Source organism: Nerophis ophidion, linkage group LG01, assembly GCF_033978795.1.
Source record: "Nerophis ophidion isolate RoL-2023_Sa linkage group LG01, RoL_Noph_v1.0, whole genome shotgun sequence".
In the NCBI taxonomy this organism is placed as follows: domain Eukaryota; kingdom Metazoa; phylum Chordata; class Actinopteri; order Syngnathiformes; family Syngnathidae; genus Nerophis; species Nerophis ophidion.
The window spans coordinates 25,775,214-25,792,822 of record NC_084611.1 but is presented as its reverse complement, the minus strand read 5'-3'; the positions used below and the strand labels follow the sequence as shown (position 1 = coordinate 25,792,822).

At 39.2% G+C, this 17,609-nt stretch overlaps 1 protein-coding gene across 1 annotated transcript in view; it reads right to left on the bottom strand.

The window, feature by feature from the left end:
- lifra (LIF receptor subunit alpha a) overlaps positions 1-17,609 on the bottom strand; it is a 55,059-nt gene that overhangs the window by 18,270 nt on the left and 19,180 nt on the right. The window contains exons 2-5 of the mRNA XM_061899617.1: positions 7,709-7,859; positions 7,460-7,596; positions 2,492-2,645; positions 2,094-2,378 (exon numbers count right to left, since the gene is read on the bottom strand). Of these exons, the coding sequence (XP_061755601.1) occupies positions 2,094-2,378; positions 2,492-2,645; positions 7,460-7,596; positions 7,709-7,796 (664 nt within the window). The 5' untranslated portion in view covers positions 7,797-7,859. The remainder of the gene's footprint in view (positions 1-2,093; positions 2,379-2,491; positions 2,646-7,459; positions 7,597-7,708; positions 7,860-17,609) is intronic.

Sequence of the window (17,609 nt, the reverse complement as noted above, 5' to 3'; positions counted from 1 at the left end):
GTTGGTAAACCGTTTACGACTCACAGCCAAAGATCAGGGCAGTGAACACTACTGTTTTGTACACATTAATCTTTGTCTTTGTGGTGAAACCGCTTCTGTCCCACAAGGTCTTCTGTACTCTGCCAAAGTTAAGACTTGCCATGGCGAGTCTGGTGTTGACGTCAGTGCCAACTACGCAAGAAAGAGTACTACCAAGATAAGTGAACTACCAAGATACGTTAAGTCTTTGTCCGTTGACGGAAATGTTGGATTTAACGTAGGGCGTCCCTTAAATTGGTTGGCGCATCGACTCTGTGTTCTTGGTGCGGATTGTGAGCCCAAAGTTGTTGCAAGCTTCATGTAACTTCTCAACGCTGTGTTGCATGTCTGATTCGGAGGTAGCGTTGAGGGCGCAATCATCAGCAAACAGGAAATCGTTGACAGTATCTGTAGAAATGAAACCTTGTTTTTTGCTTAAAGCCTCCTGAAGCAAACACACAGCCTTCTTTTACTCTGTTGGAGACTGGAAATGCTGCTGAAGACTTTCTGTTTTCTTGTACTCTGGCCAGCATGCCATTAAACATTTAGACAGTAATGGCTGCATGTTGACTCATTTTCTGTGGATAGTAAAGCTATACAGCTGTACACTGACTACTGCAAGGTATATCAACGTTTTACTGCAACAATACTGTTCCTATGATCTCCTCTTTAAGCGTCTTACAGGAAAAGTCAAATCATTCGGTCTAAATACATGTTTAAATTGAGAACAGAATTAACTTTCAAAGTGGTATCTTGGTTTTCATTATTTAATCCGTTGCAAACAGGGCCTACTTAACCTCAACTTAACCTGGGGCTGAGAGAGTTTCAACAAACCTTCCCACTCCAACCTCAACGTAAACATACTTGGAAAAAATAAATATCATGATTTCATTCAAAAGAACAGTAAAAATATCACCCATTTAAAAAATAATTTTGTTCATGAATACATTTCCTTCGTGACGGGCGCATGCACATCTGTAATAGAAGTCAGTAAACTTCGAGTAAAGTGCTGGCGATCTGGGAGGACTGCCTATGTTTGAGTACGATAACAGTACAATGGAGATAGAGATAGAGAGAGAGAGAGAGAGAGAGAGAGAGAAAGAGAGAGAGAGAGAAAGTGTACACAATCGCTAAACAAGACTGAGCTGATTGTGATTGACAGATATGAACACCAATCATTGGATTTCACCATCAAAATTGAGGGCTCCTACTTGGGTGGGGTGCCTGGGCTTTAGCCCAAGTAAGCCAGTGCATTGGGTGGCCTTGGTTGCAAAGGGTCCATAATCATAAGAAAACTAACAATTTTTCCCGTGGTAAATCCATCCATCCATCCATTCGTACCACTTGCCTCTTTTGGGGTACAATACATCCAACCTAATTAATTTCAAAGACCCAAACATGTTTATGCAAAACATATTTTATAGAGAATAGTTCTAGTTGTACACGTGTAAAACAAGGCAAAATGCATAAAAAGGACGAATAACCCTTTTACCTTTATTGACTAGTCTTGACTGCTATGAAGGCGGAGGTAGGAAAGAGTCCCACAAACTCCACCTTTCTACTTAGCGCTATCAGAGCGCTGCAGTCTTTTTAGATCCAAGATCACACCAACAGTGAATGTGTGCTCCCATGACTTTGTTGACCAAAACGGAGGCCATCACACCCACGACCAAAACCTTTGCTCTTTACAAAACTACAGCGGATAACCGGTAAGCGCCATTTTAACCTTGATGTTTTTTACAATAAGTTTTACTGTAGTAGTGTGGTGTGTTCAGTGACACACTGGAAATACAAATTTAAGGCGGACTATTCCAGTATGTTACAACTTTATTTCTCTGTATGAGGGCTTTTTTCGCAGCCGTATTAAAAAAAAAAAACCCACATAAACTTTCTGTAATCAAACCAAAAGCAAGACAGTGTATGAAACTCAGCAATTTTTGGTGAAAATGTCCACTTTAAATTTTCAGATTTAGAACTGAATCATCCATCCATCTATCTATTTTCTACCGCTTGTCCCTCACAGGGCACACTAAATGAAAATCAAGATACCACCGTATTCTTAACCGGTATCTTACATCCAACAAAGACCACGGTTCCAGACATCTTATTCTGGTCAACGTTGTCCCAGCAGACGACATTGGTCCCCGACCTGGAACTGTTGGATGGCGACTGGTTGGTCACTGTGAAGCCGTAACTTCGCCGACTGAGCCGGGTGACGTTCACGACTGTGTTGCCGTAAGTTACGCGACCAAAGTCCCGCCCTTCTTCCACAATGCAACAAAAACTGGTGCTGTCCCCTGCAAGCACAGCTCTGTCCACTGGGTACATCTTGAACATCCTTTTGGTGGGCAGATCTTCTCCTAGAGAAGGAAACAATAGACGGAAGCAGATTATTTAAGAGCACAGGGATATAAATAGACTTGTTGTTTTATTCAAGCACAGCGGACACATAATTTTACAGCAGCAGTTTGACCTTGGAGAATATACGTGTCGCTCCATTCACTCGTCGTCTGCCCTTCTCTTGAGCGAATTTGGACAGACAATGAAGTACATTCCAGAGGTTCTGCTGAGGTCCAATTCCACTCGTACCGACCAGTTGACTGATTTATGGTCACAGGCAGCGTGTCCTAAAACAAAGGAGATGAGAGTGATAGAACGCATTCTTAGCAAATAAATGTAACCCTCTACACCATGGGGGTCAAATTCTGGCCCGCGGGCCAAATTTGGCCTGCCATGTAATTTCATTTGGCCCTTGAGGCAATATCAAATTAACATAACAGCTGGCCCGCCGGAATTAAACAGCGTCTGTGCCGCTGTAACACCGCATTCACCACTAATACTCATACTTGCCAACCTTCCCGATTTTACCGGGAGACTCCCACACTTCAGTGCCCCTCCTGAAAATCTCCAGGGGGCAACCGTTCTCCTGAATTTCTCCTGATTTCCATCCGGACGACAATATTAGGGGCGTGCCTTAAAGGCACTGTCTTTAGCATCCTCTACAACCTTTCATCACGTCCACTTTTTCTACATAGAAACAGCGTGCCGACCAAATACCATAACATATACGGCTTTTACACACACACACACAAGTGAATGCAAGGCATACTTGATGTCATACAGGTCACATTGAGGGTGGCCGTATAAACAACTTTAACACTGTTACAAATATGCGCCACACTGTGAACGCACACCAAACAAGAATGACAAACACATTTTGGGAGAACATACGCACCGTAATACAACATAAACACAACAGAACAAATACCCAGAACTCATTGCAGAACTAACTCTTCCGGGATGTTACAATATACACGCCCCGATACCACCAAACCACCTCAGGTTGCCCCAGCTCAAAGCTTGAGCCACGACATTAATGAACTAGCATCCAAGAAAAGATGCCAGGTATCTGGCCTGGGCACATCAGAATTAGATCAGTGTGTTGCAAACTGAGCAGTAAAAAGGCCTGAATGGTTGATTTATTCATTGTTATTTTATTTTCTAATTTATTAGCCTGTGGAAAAAGTTAATGTTGATATTTACCTCAGAAGGCGGCAAATAGAAAAGAGGCATTACATTTTTATAAAAAATGTATTTGATATTCCATTGATATTTTTTAATTATTATTATTACTATTTAAAACTTGATTTTGCATGTCACTATAAAGTTATATAAGCCTTGCTTGTTCAATATTCAATGCAAAACTTGTTTGGGTCCCTATTAAAAGGTTAATTTATTTGACCTTGGCCAGCGGCTTTGTTCAGTTTTAAATTATGGCCCACTCTGTATTTCAGTTTGACACCCCTGCTCTACACTATGCCATTTAAAAAGAGCATTCCAAGGACATTACCCATATTTAACACACTCTCTTTCTCCTATTCACAGTAAGTAATATGCACATATACATTAATTATGAGGTTCTTCTTGTCAGAAGAATGGTAACATGTCATTAAAAAACAACATTCTGCAAAAAAAACGCAAAGAGAGTACATTTTATGCACTTTATGCACCTGCTCAGTGGCCCTGTGGTTAGTGTCCACCCCGAGACTGGAAGGTCTTTTGTTTTTGCTCACACATACGGAAAATTAAAGGGAACATCGTTTGGGGGTAACCATAATAAGCCGATAGGGAGAATTTTTTATTTACACGATATGTAGGGTGTGTCTTGACCTTCGCGGCGGAGGCTCCGCCGAACCCCAAAGGGCCGACTCACCGAACCCTTAGGGTTCGAGCGAACCCAGGTTAAGAACCACTGGGTTAGAGCGTCCGCCCTGAGACTTGAAAGTATGGCCGAGTCATACCAAAGACTATAAAAATGGGATCCTGTTTGGTTGGAATTGGGTATTAAATCATCAAAATGATTCCTGAGCGCAGCGACCACTGTTGTTCAGTGCTCCCCTCACCTCCCAAGGGGGTGAACATGGGGTTGGGTCAAACGCAGAGGATAATTTTACCACACTTAGTGTGTGTGACTATCGTTGGGTCTTTAACTTTATAGCCAAAACTGTTTCAAAATATATTTAGCAACATGTTTACTAGTTTTAAATCATGAGATTGCTTTTTATTGTAAAATCGTGAAAAACATTTTTTTTAGTTCATATGTGAGCATTTTTTTAAAAGTTTGGGCGGTGCATTTTTGGATGTGTGTGTGAAAAGTATTTTTTAAAAACTAAAGACCAACAAATATGGATTGCAGCATATTATTTAGTTAAAAAAAATGTTATGAATTTGGGAAATTGATATATTTATATTTTTTAAATACATTAAGGGCTTGATTTCCAAAGATTTAAACAACGCGCTAGACAGTGTATGAAAAATATAAAATATCAATCAATCAATGTTTACTTATATAGCCCTAAATCACTAGTGTCTCAAAGGGCTGCACAAACCACAACACAAACCACTACGACATCCTCGGTAGGCCCACATAAGGGCAAGGAAAACTCACACCCAGTGGGACGTCGGTGACAATAATGACTATGAGAACCTTGGAGAGGACGAAAGCAATGGATGTCGAGCGGGTCTAACATGATACTGTGAAAGTTCAATCCATAATGGATCCAGCACAGCCGCGAGAGTCCAGTCCAAAGCGGATCCAACACAGCAGCAAGAGTCCCGTTCACAGCGGAGCCAGCAGGAAACCATCCCAAGCGGAGGCGGATCAGCAGCGCAGGGATGTCCAAAGCCGATACACAGGCAAGCGGTCCATCCTGGGTCCCGACTCTGGACGCATGTTCTATGAGTGGTCGTGTTGCATGTGGTCTACTAACAATGCGCGTGCAATTGAAAAGTGGTGCAGACCACCTTATTGACCGTACATGAGGATTTTGCATGCATACGGAGATTTTAGCACAGTGAAGATCACTTTCTTCACATTCATATGATCATGCTCCTAGCTGTGTGTGATGTATTGAACCAGCAGCACATCCATAATCCCTAAAACATTTTCTGATTTGCAATGTAGATAACAGAAAGATATGCACATTGACACTTTCTGACATTTTTCTTTCACTTTCACATGCAGTGCGCTAGGCTGTGGATTGCATCACCGGTGCATTTGTGCGTCTGGAATGACTAAAACGCAAGATAATGCATAATGAAAGACGTCTTGTCATGTAAGAGGTATATTATAGCAATATCCATCCATCCATTTTTTACCGCTTATTCCCTTCGGGGTCGCTGGGGGCGCTGGAGCTTATCTCAGCTACAATCGGGCAGAAGGCAGGTACACCCTGGACAAATCGCCACCTAATTACAGAGCCAACACAGATAGACAGACAACATTCACACTCACATTCACACACCAGGGCCCATTTAGTAATCAACCTATCCCCAGGTGCACGTCTTTGGAAGTGGGAGGCAGCCAGAGTACCTGGAGGGAACCCACGCAGTCACGGGGCGGACATTCAAACTCCACACAGAAAGATCCCGAGCGCAGGATCGAACCCAGGACCTTCGTATTGTGGGGCAGACGCACTAACCCCTCCCCACCGTGCTGCCCTATTATAGCAATATACTTTCTAAATTTAAAAAAATCATAAATAAATAAAGACGACATTCAAAAAAAGGCCAGAAGACACCAAAACAAATATAAATATTTAATTTTAATCAGCCCCATAAGTCATTAGTAGCAATACATTGTTTAAAAGTAAACTGATGAATAGATGATACGTCTGATATTTTTATTCCTGACAGTCCACCAAAATGTGGACACACACACATAGGACACAGCATTCCTGTCTGTTCATCGTCTGTCTGGGCAGCGCAAGCATTGGAACTGTCAGTTTGCACGTCCTTCTGACACATGCTACATAAAACGCCAAATATTGTTGGCAAAACTGGGATCAGTGTTGATGAATAACAATGCACGAGCTTTATTATTGTATTTGCATCGTCTCCTCCCAGTATTGTGGGCGTTTTGATGATTAGGATATATTTTGCATATTAATTAGGACAAAAATGCTAAATGGATGGCACACCTTTTTCTGCTCATCTAACAGATACAATCCATTTTTTGCACGTTTAGTAGATCAGCTTTGCGTGTGGTATCAAGGTTTGCACTTTTTTTAGTGCACCCAAACCCTTAGTAAATCAGGTCCTTAGAGCTTGGAGGTTTAATACACGGTTGGAGTGTTAATGTTAAAACCTCACGCATCCATGCCCTATATATACAACCGCTATGCAATCTTTAATATTATTATTACTACTCAAATATTTCTGTAAGACAAAAAGCGGTTTAAAAAAAATATTGCCCACAAACATTTAAATATTAGTAATGGTGACTTTTTGCATTACTTAACAAAATAAAGATATAAATAATGAATACATTATTTGTACTAAGACTGGGCAAACAAGGCAAAGACATGAACTTATTTTTCTTCATCTGAGCAACATTTCTCAGTCATGGTGGAGTTGGCACTACGATTGGTTAAATGTTGACATTTCAACTCTCATTATTTATTCATTTTTAAAATTAAATATGACATTACTTACTTCTAAAACAAATTATCAGGATGCGGTGTTAATCTGAAAACATTGTGTTTTTCTTTGAAGTCACTATGTCCATCTTCTTTCATTAATAGTCCAACTTGTTATCCTTTTAACTCATCACCATATTCATAAGCAAATTACCATGACCATAAATAGATGATTGTGGGAGGAAAAGTGGAAGAACACCAGGGTGGAACTCTTCTGTATACAATTCACTGCAGGTTTGATTTATAATGAGAAGAGCGTATACAAGTGTGCATAGCATGCTTTAATATTTTTTTTTTGTACATTCTGACGTTTGTGCTTACGCAATGTTTTGCATTCAAACCAACAGTCTTAAAATGAGGCTCCAGGACCTTAAAAAAGGGGTGTGTCAAAGAAAAGTAATTATTTAAGTAAGCAATAATTATCCCTCATCAAAAAATGACAAAAAAAAAAGAATAACACTCACATAGAAGACGCTTTCGTTGAGTTCCGTCCTGAGGATCATGACGTCAAACATTGTAGAGCCGCCTCCCAGCCATGCTATGGATATTTGCTGCGTTGTCACGTTGGATGACAGGCTCACCTGTTCGGGTGCAGTCAGAACTAAAGGGAAACAGGTAAAGAGACTATCATTATCAAACCTCAACCCATTGCGCATGGTCACGGTGGATATTAAAAGTGGGATTGTTATGAAAAGCGGTGTACAGATTCCTACCATTTTGGGCCTGAGTGTGTACCACGGAAAGACCAAGGAGAAAACAGATGAGCCAGGCAGGCCTGCAGCTGGTGTGTAACTGAAGCATGGTGAGTGACTGGTGGTGATGTTCCTCTCCACTACAGCAGCGGCATGCTGACAGGAAATGACCCTGCGAGAGTATGGAAAGCACAATTAACAGTTTGAAGTAAAACCAAGAAGACATTTTATCCCGTTATTTTACTACAATGCATGTGCCTCTAATTTTAATGGATTCTGTGGGGATAATGTTGTATTAATGTGATGTGGTAATTTGTAGTATGGTATTGTGAATAAACTGGAATAAAAAAAAGAAAGAAATAAAAAATAATAATAAAAATAAAAATTTTAAACTGCCTGTATGTTTGTATTTGTTCCTTAATGTGTAAAACAGCATGTAAAATGGGCTTGACTATGAGTGAGCGCAATATAATATTTTCAATGGATAAATGTAAAAGAAAGCAAAAGAAGAGTCTTGTCCTTACATGTCAACATTTGCATTTGAAAATAAGTGAATTTCTAGATTCCTCCAAATGCTGTGCAAATACTCAAGTATTAAACCCTGAAACTGGTGTATGAAATTATTGACCACTCTACGGTCAGTATCTAAAATGCACAAATACATGCTCGTTTGTGTGACCATATCTGAGTTATTGTGTAGAAATATTGGGAATGAACTACAAATGTGCGCTTCATTCACTAACTGCGTTACATAAAAGATCAATTAGAATAATACATAATTTTGGATATAGAGAACATATTATTTATTAAATCGCAATTATTGAAATTCAACGACTTTAAACAGCTTAAATGATGTATAAAGCAAACTATAACCTGCTACCCAAGAATGTACAACAATTCTTCTCAACAAAAGAGGAGAAATATAACCTTAGAGGAAAATCTAATTTAAAATATTTTTATGCGTGTATAACACTTAAAACCTTTAGCATATCAGTACAGTGTTTCTCATAGGTCAAGCATCTATTTGTGGTGGTGTGGTCGGGCGGCGGGGGGGAGGCAGCGGCGGCGATGACCAAGAAGAACGCGGAGTTTGAATATAATTACAACACTTTATGTACGTATTTATATAATATTTACATATTTAAATAATATGTAACTACAAGCTCCATTCAAAGACAGAGTCCCATTGCTTTTATGAGCTGTCGAACGAGTCAAAAGCCGAAAAAAAAACAACATTATTATTATTATTTATTTTATTTTATTTTCTAATTTTTTATTTGTGGCGGCCGTAATTCTTTCGTGGTGGGCCGCCACAAATAAATGAATGTGTGGGAAACCCTGTCAGTATGTGGAATTCATTTATGGAATGGATTAAGCAAAGAAATCAAACAAAGCACCAATATGATTCAGTCTAAGAGACTGTTCAAACTATAAGTGTTCACAAAGTACACAGAACAAGAATTATGATGAACGTCTTGAACACTGTTTACATTTTTTTTTATTGAGACAAAGATTATCTATGTATTTAATATTTGTTTGCTTACTATGGTGTATTATTTATTTATTATTTATTTGTTCGCTGTTCTGTTACAGAGAACAAGGAAACTGGATACAATTGTTATGGTATAAAAAGGCGTAGGATTAAATGAACTCTGTTTTTTTCTACTCCTTCGGACGTGCTGTAATGAAACAACTGGAATTGTGTGATGCATTACAGTGTATCGTATGTATGTTTGAAATAAACTGAAACCGAAACTGAACTAAACTGAAATGTTATTATTGCTGTATGTCATCTAATCGTGTTGCAGCCTGCCACACTAAATTATTGTACGGGAAACGTAGGTCCTGGGTTGGATCCTGCGCTTGGTATCTTTCTGTGTGGGGTTTGCATGTTCTCCCCGTGACTGCGTGGGTTCCCTCCGGGTACTTCGGCTTCCTTCCACCTCCAAAGACATGTACCTTGGGATAGGTTGATTGGCAACACTAAATTGGCCCTAGTGAATGAATGTGATTGTTAATGTTGTCTGTCTATTTGTGCTGGCCTTGTGATGACGTGGCGTCTTGTCCAGGGTGTACCGCCCGAATGCAGCTGAGACAGGCTCCAGCGACCCCCCGCGACCCCGAAAGGGACAAGCGGTACAAAGTGAATGGATAGAAACACTGAATATACTGTACACAAAACCTTCAAGTTAATACCTGACCATGTGCATTTATTTGTGCATTTGCACAGCTCTTGTATTGGGTCCTCTTAGTTTGGGTGTACGAGTTTATTTATGAGAACTAAAATTTTATTAGCACGTTTAGCTAACATATCCAAAGACACCAACTTAAAAAAAAAAAAAACTCCATTAGGGTTGTACGGTATACCGGTATTAGTATAGAACAGCGATACAAATTAATCATATACGGCACTATACAGTCTCTGAAAAGTACCGATCCACCCCCCCCCCTACCCCCCGTCGTCGTCACGTCGTGTCATTGTTGGTTTACGAGCAGACGAGCATGTTCGGCATTGCATAATCACAGACTACTTACAAACAGACAAAGTGCGTAGACAGAAACGGGAGAACGAACGCATTTTGGCTTAAAAAGTAACGATACAGGTGAAGTTAGAACACTGAAACACCTACCTGGAAGAGTGGTTTAAGACATGGCTATCTTGCTAGCCAATGGCTAAAGACCAGCCGCAGTCGGCAGTGTTTTAGCTACTTCTAAATCAATAATCCTCGCCTCCATGGTGACAAATAAAGTATGTTTCTTACAAGTATCATCCCTGCAAGACGAGGAATAGCTAAACATGTTTCACTACACACCGTAGCTCACCGGCATCAAAATGTAAACAAACGCCATTGGTGGATCTACACCTAACATCCACTGTATTGATACCAAGTACAGGAGCGTATCGAGTCGATACTACTATGATTACATATATATTTTTTAGCATTACAAAATCTTATTTCTTTTTTTTTTATATATATATATATTATGTTTATAAACTCAGGAAATATGTCCCTGGACACATGAATACGTTGAATATGACCAACGTATGATCCTGTAACGGCTTGGTATCGGATTGATGCCCAAATTTGTGGTATCATCCAAAACTAATGTAAAGTATCAAACAACAGAATAATAAGTGAGTATTACATTTTAACAGAAGTGTAGATAGCACATGTTAAAAGAGAAAATAAGCAGATATTAAAAGTAAATATACAAGTAGATTAATAATTAATTTTCTACCACTTGTCCTTAATAATTTTGACAAAATGATGGAAATGAAAAATCACACAATATGTTACTGCATATGTCAGCAGACTAAATTAGGAGCCTTTGTTTGCCCACTTACTAATAAAAGACAAGTTGTCTTGTACGTTCACTATTTAATTTAAGGACAAACTTGCAATAAGAAAGATATGTTTAATGTACCCGAAGATTTTTTTGTCAAAATAAAGCCAATAATGCAAATTTTTGTGGTCCCCTTTATTTAGAAAATTATCGAAATAATTTTGGTACTGCTATCAAAATATTGGTATCGGGACAACACTACCCTCCATATGACAATGTTTTGGAATATTTTTAACCAAAAAGGTCATAATTGCATGTTTACATAAGACTCCATTTATTTCCATGTCGACAAAATTAAAATTTTCATCTTCAGGTTAAAAATGGGTGCATTAAAACAAGACAAGACAAAAAGGACAATAACCGTAACATCCAGTCGACCATAAAGGCGACATGATGGATGAGAAGAAGCACCAGCGGCTATGTTGTCGTACAGTATTTTAAGCCTGGAACGCCCTGAACCTGCATGTTTGTATTGCTAATTCTCGGATTTGTTGCGTTCAACTGTCACACAGCTGCTGCTCTTTTCAATTGGACAAGCTTTGACAAGTACTACAAAAGTTCCATGACAAAATAACCTGCAGGTACTTGCCGATGAATCATTGCAACATACACCTGGTTGTTGTTTTTTCTTATAATACCTTGACTGAACATTTATGATTTATTTCATTTGAAAATACTCCCAATAGGTTGGGTTTAGGAAAAAGCAGCATATCTATATGAGATTCCAAGCCTTAGCTCTACAAAATACATCTGTCTGGACTGGATGTAACCTGAAAGTCCAGTGATTGGAAGCTGGACAATGCCCAGATTCCGAGAAGTGCAGCCAAGAAACTGATATCTCCAACTCCCCGGCACACAAATCAATAACTGTTTGCAAGGCCGAAGCGATAAATGCGACCACAGACGAGGCAAACAACAAGAAAGTGGTCGGCACTTAAAAGCAGAGTCTGAGCTTAATCTGTATGCCAGCAGCGCTCCCGTTTTGGACAAGTGTTTTTCCTTGTTTCAACAGCACATACTTTGCAGTATTGTATGTGACCATTCAGAACCATGGAAAAAGTCTGTTGAAATGTTTAAAGTGCAGCACTGACCGTACCGTGATGCAATCATTTCTGGAAACCCAAATCTGTGTAAAGGCCTTGTTTGTGCAGCCTCCCCTTTTCAAGCAGGACAAGCATAACAAACCAGTTTCTAAACCGCAAAAACAACCAGAACTCAAGGTCAAAAACATTTATTTTGACTAACAAGATATTCTTACTTACCAGACACAGTTGTTGCCCATCTTACATATAAAAGGTACCAAAATTGCAGCATTGTTTTTTTTCATATACTTCATTACTTTTCTCAAACTGTGAATACCACTTATGTATAAAAACTGTATAAAAATCTAAAATAAACATAGTACATGTCGGAAATAATCACACAGTACAACTGGGATAGGCTTCAGCAACACTAACAAGGACAAAAAAGTTGCATCTTGTCCTCCATTGTAGCTTTTGAAACAAACATTCCTTTAATGTACAAATCAGGCCCATCGTGAAAGTTGTTTATCACAGAATTTTAGGGATGTAACGGTAAACGGTATAATTATAAACTGCGGTAAGATTCTAGACAGTTAGCTATACCATTTACATTTTTAATTCTCGAAAAAAACGTCATTAATTAAGACTGATTTTTTAATTAATTAAATAAATAAATGAACTGAACATGTTAGGCAACACTGCTCACTTCCTGGAAACGAAGTCGTCGCATGCGCACCGGTGCCGTTTGGCGCTATGCAACTACATGGATTTTTCTCCACTCGATTTACCCTCCTTGTTAACGGACTCAAAAACTTTGTTTCACTGTATTTCCCTCGCCTCACTTCAGTAGCGTAAAATCTCGGCGTGCATTTAAGAGCGCACTGCTAGTTGATGGGGAGATGTGTGGACAATATTGGAGACGGACGCATATGTCCCACCTAGGGCTGGACGAAAAAGTATATCTCTATATATTTTGACTTAAACTCGATATTCATATGTATCTCGATATATTTTCCACTGAACGTATTCATATAAAGGTATTCATTTTTAAGCGAGAGTCACTGAAATTGAATTGCATGAAAACTGTACTGTCAACAGTCAGTGGCACTTTTATTAACCCAGTTAGTCAAGATGGGTATTAACAGCACAGAAAATAATCTGTTTAAGTAGCTCTGAATTACATAACATAAATAAAAGAGAAATATATTATTTCTAACTAGAATAAATAACATCGCTGTGCAAAAAATAAAAAAAGCATCAAACTCAGATTTAAAAAAATACATTTGCAGGCAGGCACTTTTTGATTCCCAGTCGACGATGTAATGGACTGTCACACATGTACGCTTCTGGTCAGCGCCAAGTAAGTGACTTGACTTAACTGTGCGGCTATGATCTTCCTCACTTCGGCATACATTTTTGGCAGCATTTCTCGTGCGAAATATGCCCGGCTTGGCAACTCACAAACAGTTTTAATTTGGGTTTACATGGTAAACAACTCATGTTTTATCCAGACTAGAGATTAGGGTTGTCCCGATCCGATATTTGGATCGGATCAGCCGCCGATATTTGCCAAAAAATGCGTATCGGCAAGGCATAGGAAAATGCCGATCCAGATCCAGTTTTAAAAAAAAACAACAACTCCAGTCCACGTTTTCCAACGAACCGATTTAAATAATACATTTCACCCTTCTGCTGCTCCCTAAACTCCGTTCCGCATTTTCCAGCACACCTTCCAAACATCCACAGGCTGTGTTCTAACCGTTCAGACGGCCGTGTGAATTGAAAGTTACCAGAAAAATGTCAGCTGTGTGGGATTATTTTACCCTACAGAACGAAAAAGATGAAGAGGTGGAGTGCAAAACATGCCACAATAAAGTCAAGCGTGGTGGTAAAGTTGTAAGACATTTGAATGACTCGTGCGAGTGAGAGGCTTTTTAGCACTCATCATAGATGAATACAGGAGCAGGCTGACACCTGAGCATCTTGAAGTGCTCGTCTTTGTTGGAAAGAATCTCCCCATTTGGCTTGGACTTCAATTGTTTGCCCCCCCCCTGACTGGGGCAAACAATTGAAAGGAATGTGTAAATATATTTTTTTTTTTGTAAGTTTACACTTGTTCAAGAGCAAGTATTGATGCTGAGTTATAGACATTTTATCCCACTCAGGTTGTTTGTGTGTTTTGCTTTTTTTAATAATGTTTACAGCATTATTTGCACTTTATTCTGTTCACTTTTTTACTGTTTAATGATGCCATTTCTGTTTGTCATGTATAATTTTTTATATTTTGTGTTTATCCTTGAATACCAACTATTGTGTATTATTCAAACTCACCTAATTCAGCTGGCTAGTTGTTATCAAGAGTAATAAAATCCTTTTCAGCATGAATCTGACAACTAAGTAGGCTAAATAACTTTGAACTTTAATACATGCTCGGATAGGCCAGTATCCGCCAGTATTGGTATCGGATCGGAAGTGCAAAAACAATATCAGTATCGGATTGGAAGTGCAAAACCTGGATCGGGACATCCCTACTAGAGATGTCCGCTAATATCGGACTGCCGATATTATCAGCCGATAAATGCTTTAAAATGTCATATCGGAAATTATCGATATCGGTTTCAAAAAGTAAAATGTATGACTTTTTAAAACGCCGCTGTACGGAGTGGTACACGGACGTAGGGAGAAGTACAGAGCGCCGTAAACCTTAAAGGCACTGCCATTGCGTGCCGGCCCAATCACATAATATCTACGACTTTTCACGCACACAAGTGAATGTATGCATACTTGGTCAACAGCCATTCAGGTCACACTGAGGTTGGCCGTATAAACAACTTTAACACTGTTACAAATGTGCGCCACACTGTTACACACAACTCAAACAAGAATGACAAACACATTTCGAGAGAACATCCGCACCATAACACAACATAAATACAACAGAACATATCCCCCAAATCCCTTGCAGCACTAACTCCTCCGGGACGCTACAATTTTTAAACCCCCCTGCAACCCTCTACCCCCCACATAAACCCCGCCCACCTCAACCTCCTCATGCTCTCTCAGGGAGAGCATGTCCCAAATTCCAAGCTGCTGTTTTGAGGCATGTTTAAAAAAATTATGTACTTTGTGACTTCAATAATAAATATGGCAGTGCCATGTTGTCATTATTTTCCAAAACTTGAGCTGATTTATTTTGTAAAACCTTGTTACATTGTTTAATGCATCCAGCAGAGCATCACAACAAAATTATCCATAATAATGTGTTAATTCCATGACTGTATATATCGGTATCGGTTGATATCGGAATCGGTCATTAAGAGTTGGACAATATCGGAATATTGGATATCGGCAAAAAAGCCATTATCGGACATCTCTAAGCCAGACGCATACATTTGTATGCGTTAATCTAAGGAAGAGAATTCCTCAGCCATCTTCCACTATTTTTTTTAATACATAACTCGCCCGTTTGACTCTCTTGTCGTCTATTTGGGATGTCTGCTGTGATTTCCCTTCCTGGTTCAATGACCCGCCTAATCTTGACTCTGATTGGCATGTCCGTAATGTTTTTGCCCTAATCTTAATTAATTGTGACTCATCATAGTAAATAACCAACCAATCATGGATGTTTTTATATGTGTGAGCAGGTCTTGGAAGGAGAAAGGAGAGGGGTTTAGTAGCCCACAAAGTTTTGGGAGGGATTGAGAAACGGGGGGAAACAAGGAACACAACAAATAAGCGGCGTTTGGTAATTTTAACGTGAAATAAATTCGATATTACGATATTTTTTAAATTCATAACTTGTTTGAAAATATATCGAAATTAGGGTTGGGTGATATGGCCTTTTATTATTATCTCAATATTTTTAGGCTTTGTCACGATACCCGATATATATCTCGATATTTTTGCCTTAGCCTTGAATTAACACTTGATGCATATAATCACAGTAGTATGATGATTCTATGTGTCTACATCAAAACATTCTTGTTCATACTGCATTAATACATGCTCATTTTAAACTTTCATGCAGAGAGGGAAATCACAACTAAGTCAATTTAGCAAAACTGTATTTATTAAACAGTTATTAAGCAGTGGCACAAACATTCATGTCATTTCCAAAACAGAAAGTGCAAGATTGTCAGAGACATTTGAAAACTAGTACACTTTTTTTGAATTATGTCAATAAGATGACATATCAAAACAAGACTAAATTAAAGTGCACTTTTTGTACAGAACGCCAATACAATAGATAAAAACAAATAAAGTGCACTTTTGTGCATGATGTCACACAAGATACTGTTAAATAAAAATGAGCTACATAATAGGTACCTGCGGACGTTATCTCCTTTTGTTGTTGACTTTTTTTTTTCATACAGTGTTGATCTGGCATCGGCCGGAGATGTTGACATGCAGAGTTTCAAGCACTCCTCATTCTCTAGCGGGTGACTTTTCAAATGATGCTACATTAGCAGTTCTGCTACTTTTTGTAGCAACGCTTTTGCCGCATAAATGTTGAACATATTCCCCCTTGAAACCAAACTACCGCTGGACGATGGATCCCGTGCTGTTTTTCTTGGCAATTAATTCTTCCTCCATACCTGATTCGCACATTCTCTGTCTTGTATAAACACCCGCACCTCACCGTTAGCATCACAGCTAACGTTACTATGTCGCTAACTGTCTGCTCCTTTGGAGTGTGTGACATTGCACACGTGACGTGTGTAAGAAGGTGCCATTGTTCAAGTCTCTGTGAGAAGGAGAGACAGGAAAGAGTGGGAAAGGCATGCAGTGTCATGCCCGCAGCTACAAGCAACTGCGTGAGAATGTATACTCGAATATCACGATATAGTCGTTTTTTATAATCGCACAGACACAAACCCGAGATATATCGAGTGTATTGATATAATGCTCAGCCCTAATCGACATATCTTACAAACTCGATAAATCGCCCAGTCCTCGTCCCACCCTAAAAGTACACAGCTGAGGAGAAAAATATTTGATGTTGCTTTCATTTTCTCAACACAATGTCCTCTCACCTGTAGTGACTGAGAGTTATTTACATGAGGAAACATGCAGCAGGCAATATGAACTTTGCCACAGCTTGTTGATGAAGTCTTTTTTTTGCTTTGTTTACTGGGATACTCACACACCCTTTAATTAACTGTTAACTCTGTCAGTGTCCCAACAGCATCTATACTAGCTCAAATTTAACGCAGGCTGTGAAGTATCAACACGCTGAGGCACAAAGATGTTGTTTTTTTTATGTCACAAAGCTGTTAAAGGCCTACTGAAATGAGATTTTCTTATTTAAACGCGGATAGCAGGTCCATTCTATGTGTCATACTTGATCATTTCGCGATATTGCCATATTTTTGCTGAAAAGATTTAGTAGAGAACATCGACGATAAAAATCGAAACTTTTAGTCGCTAATAAAAAAGCCTTGCCTGTACCGGAAGTAGCAGACGATGTGCGCGTAAGGTCACGGGTTGTGGAGCTCCTCACATCCTCACATTGTTTACAATCATAGCTACCAGCAGCGAGAGCGATTCGGACCGAG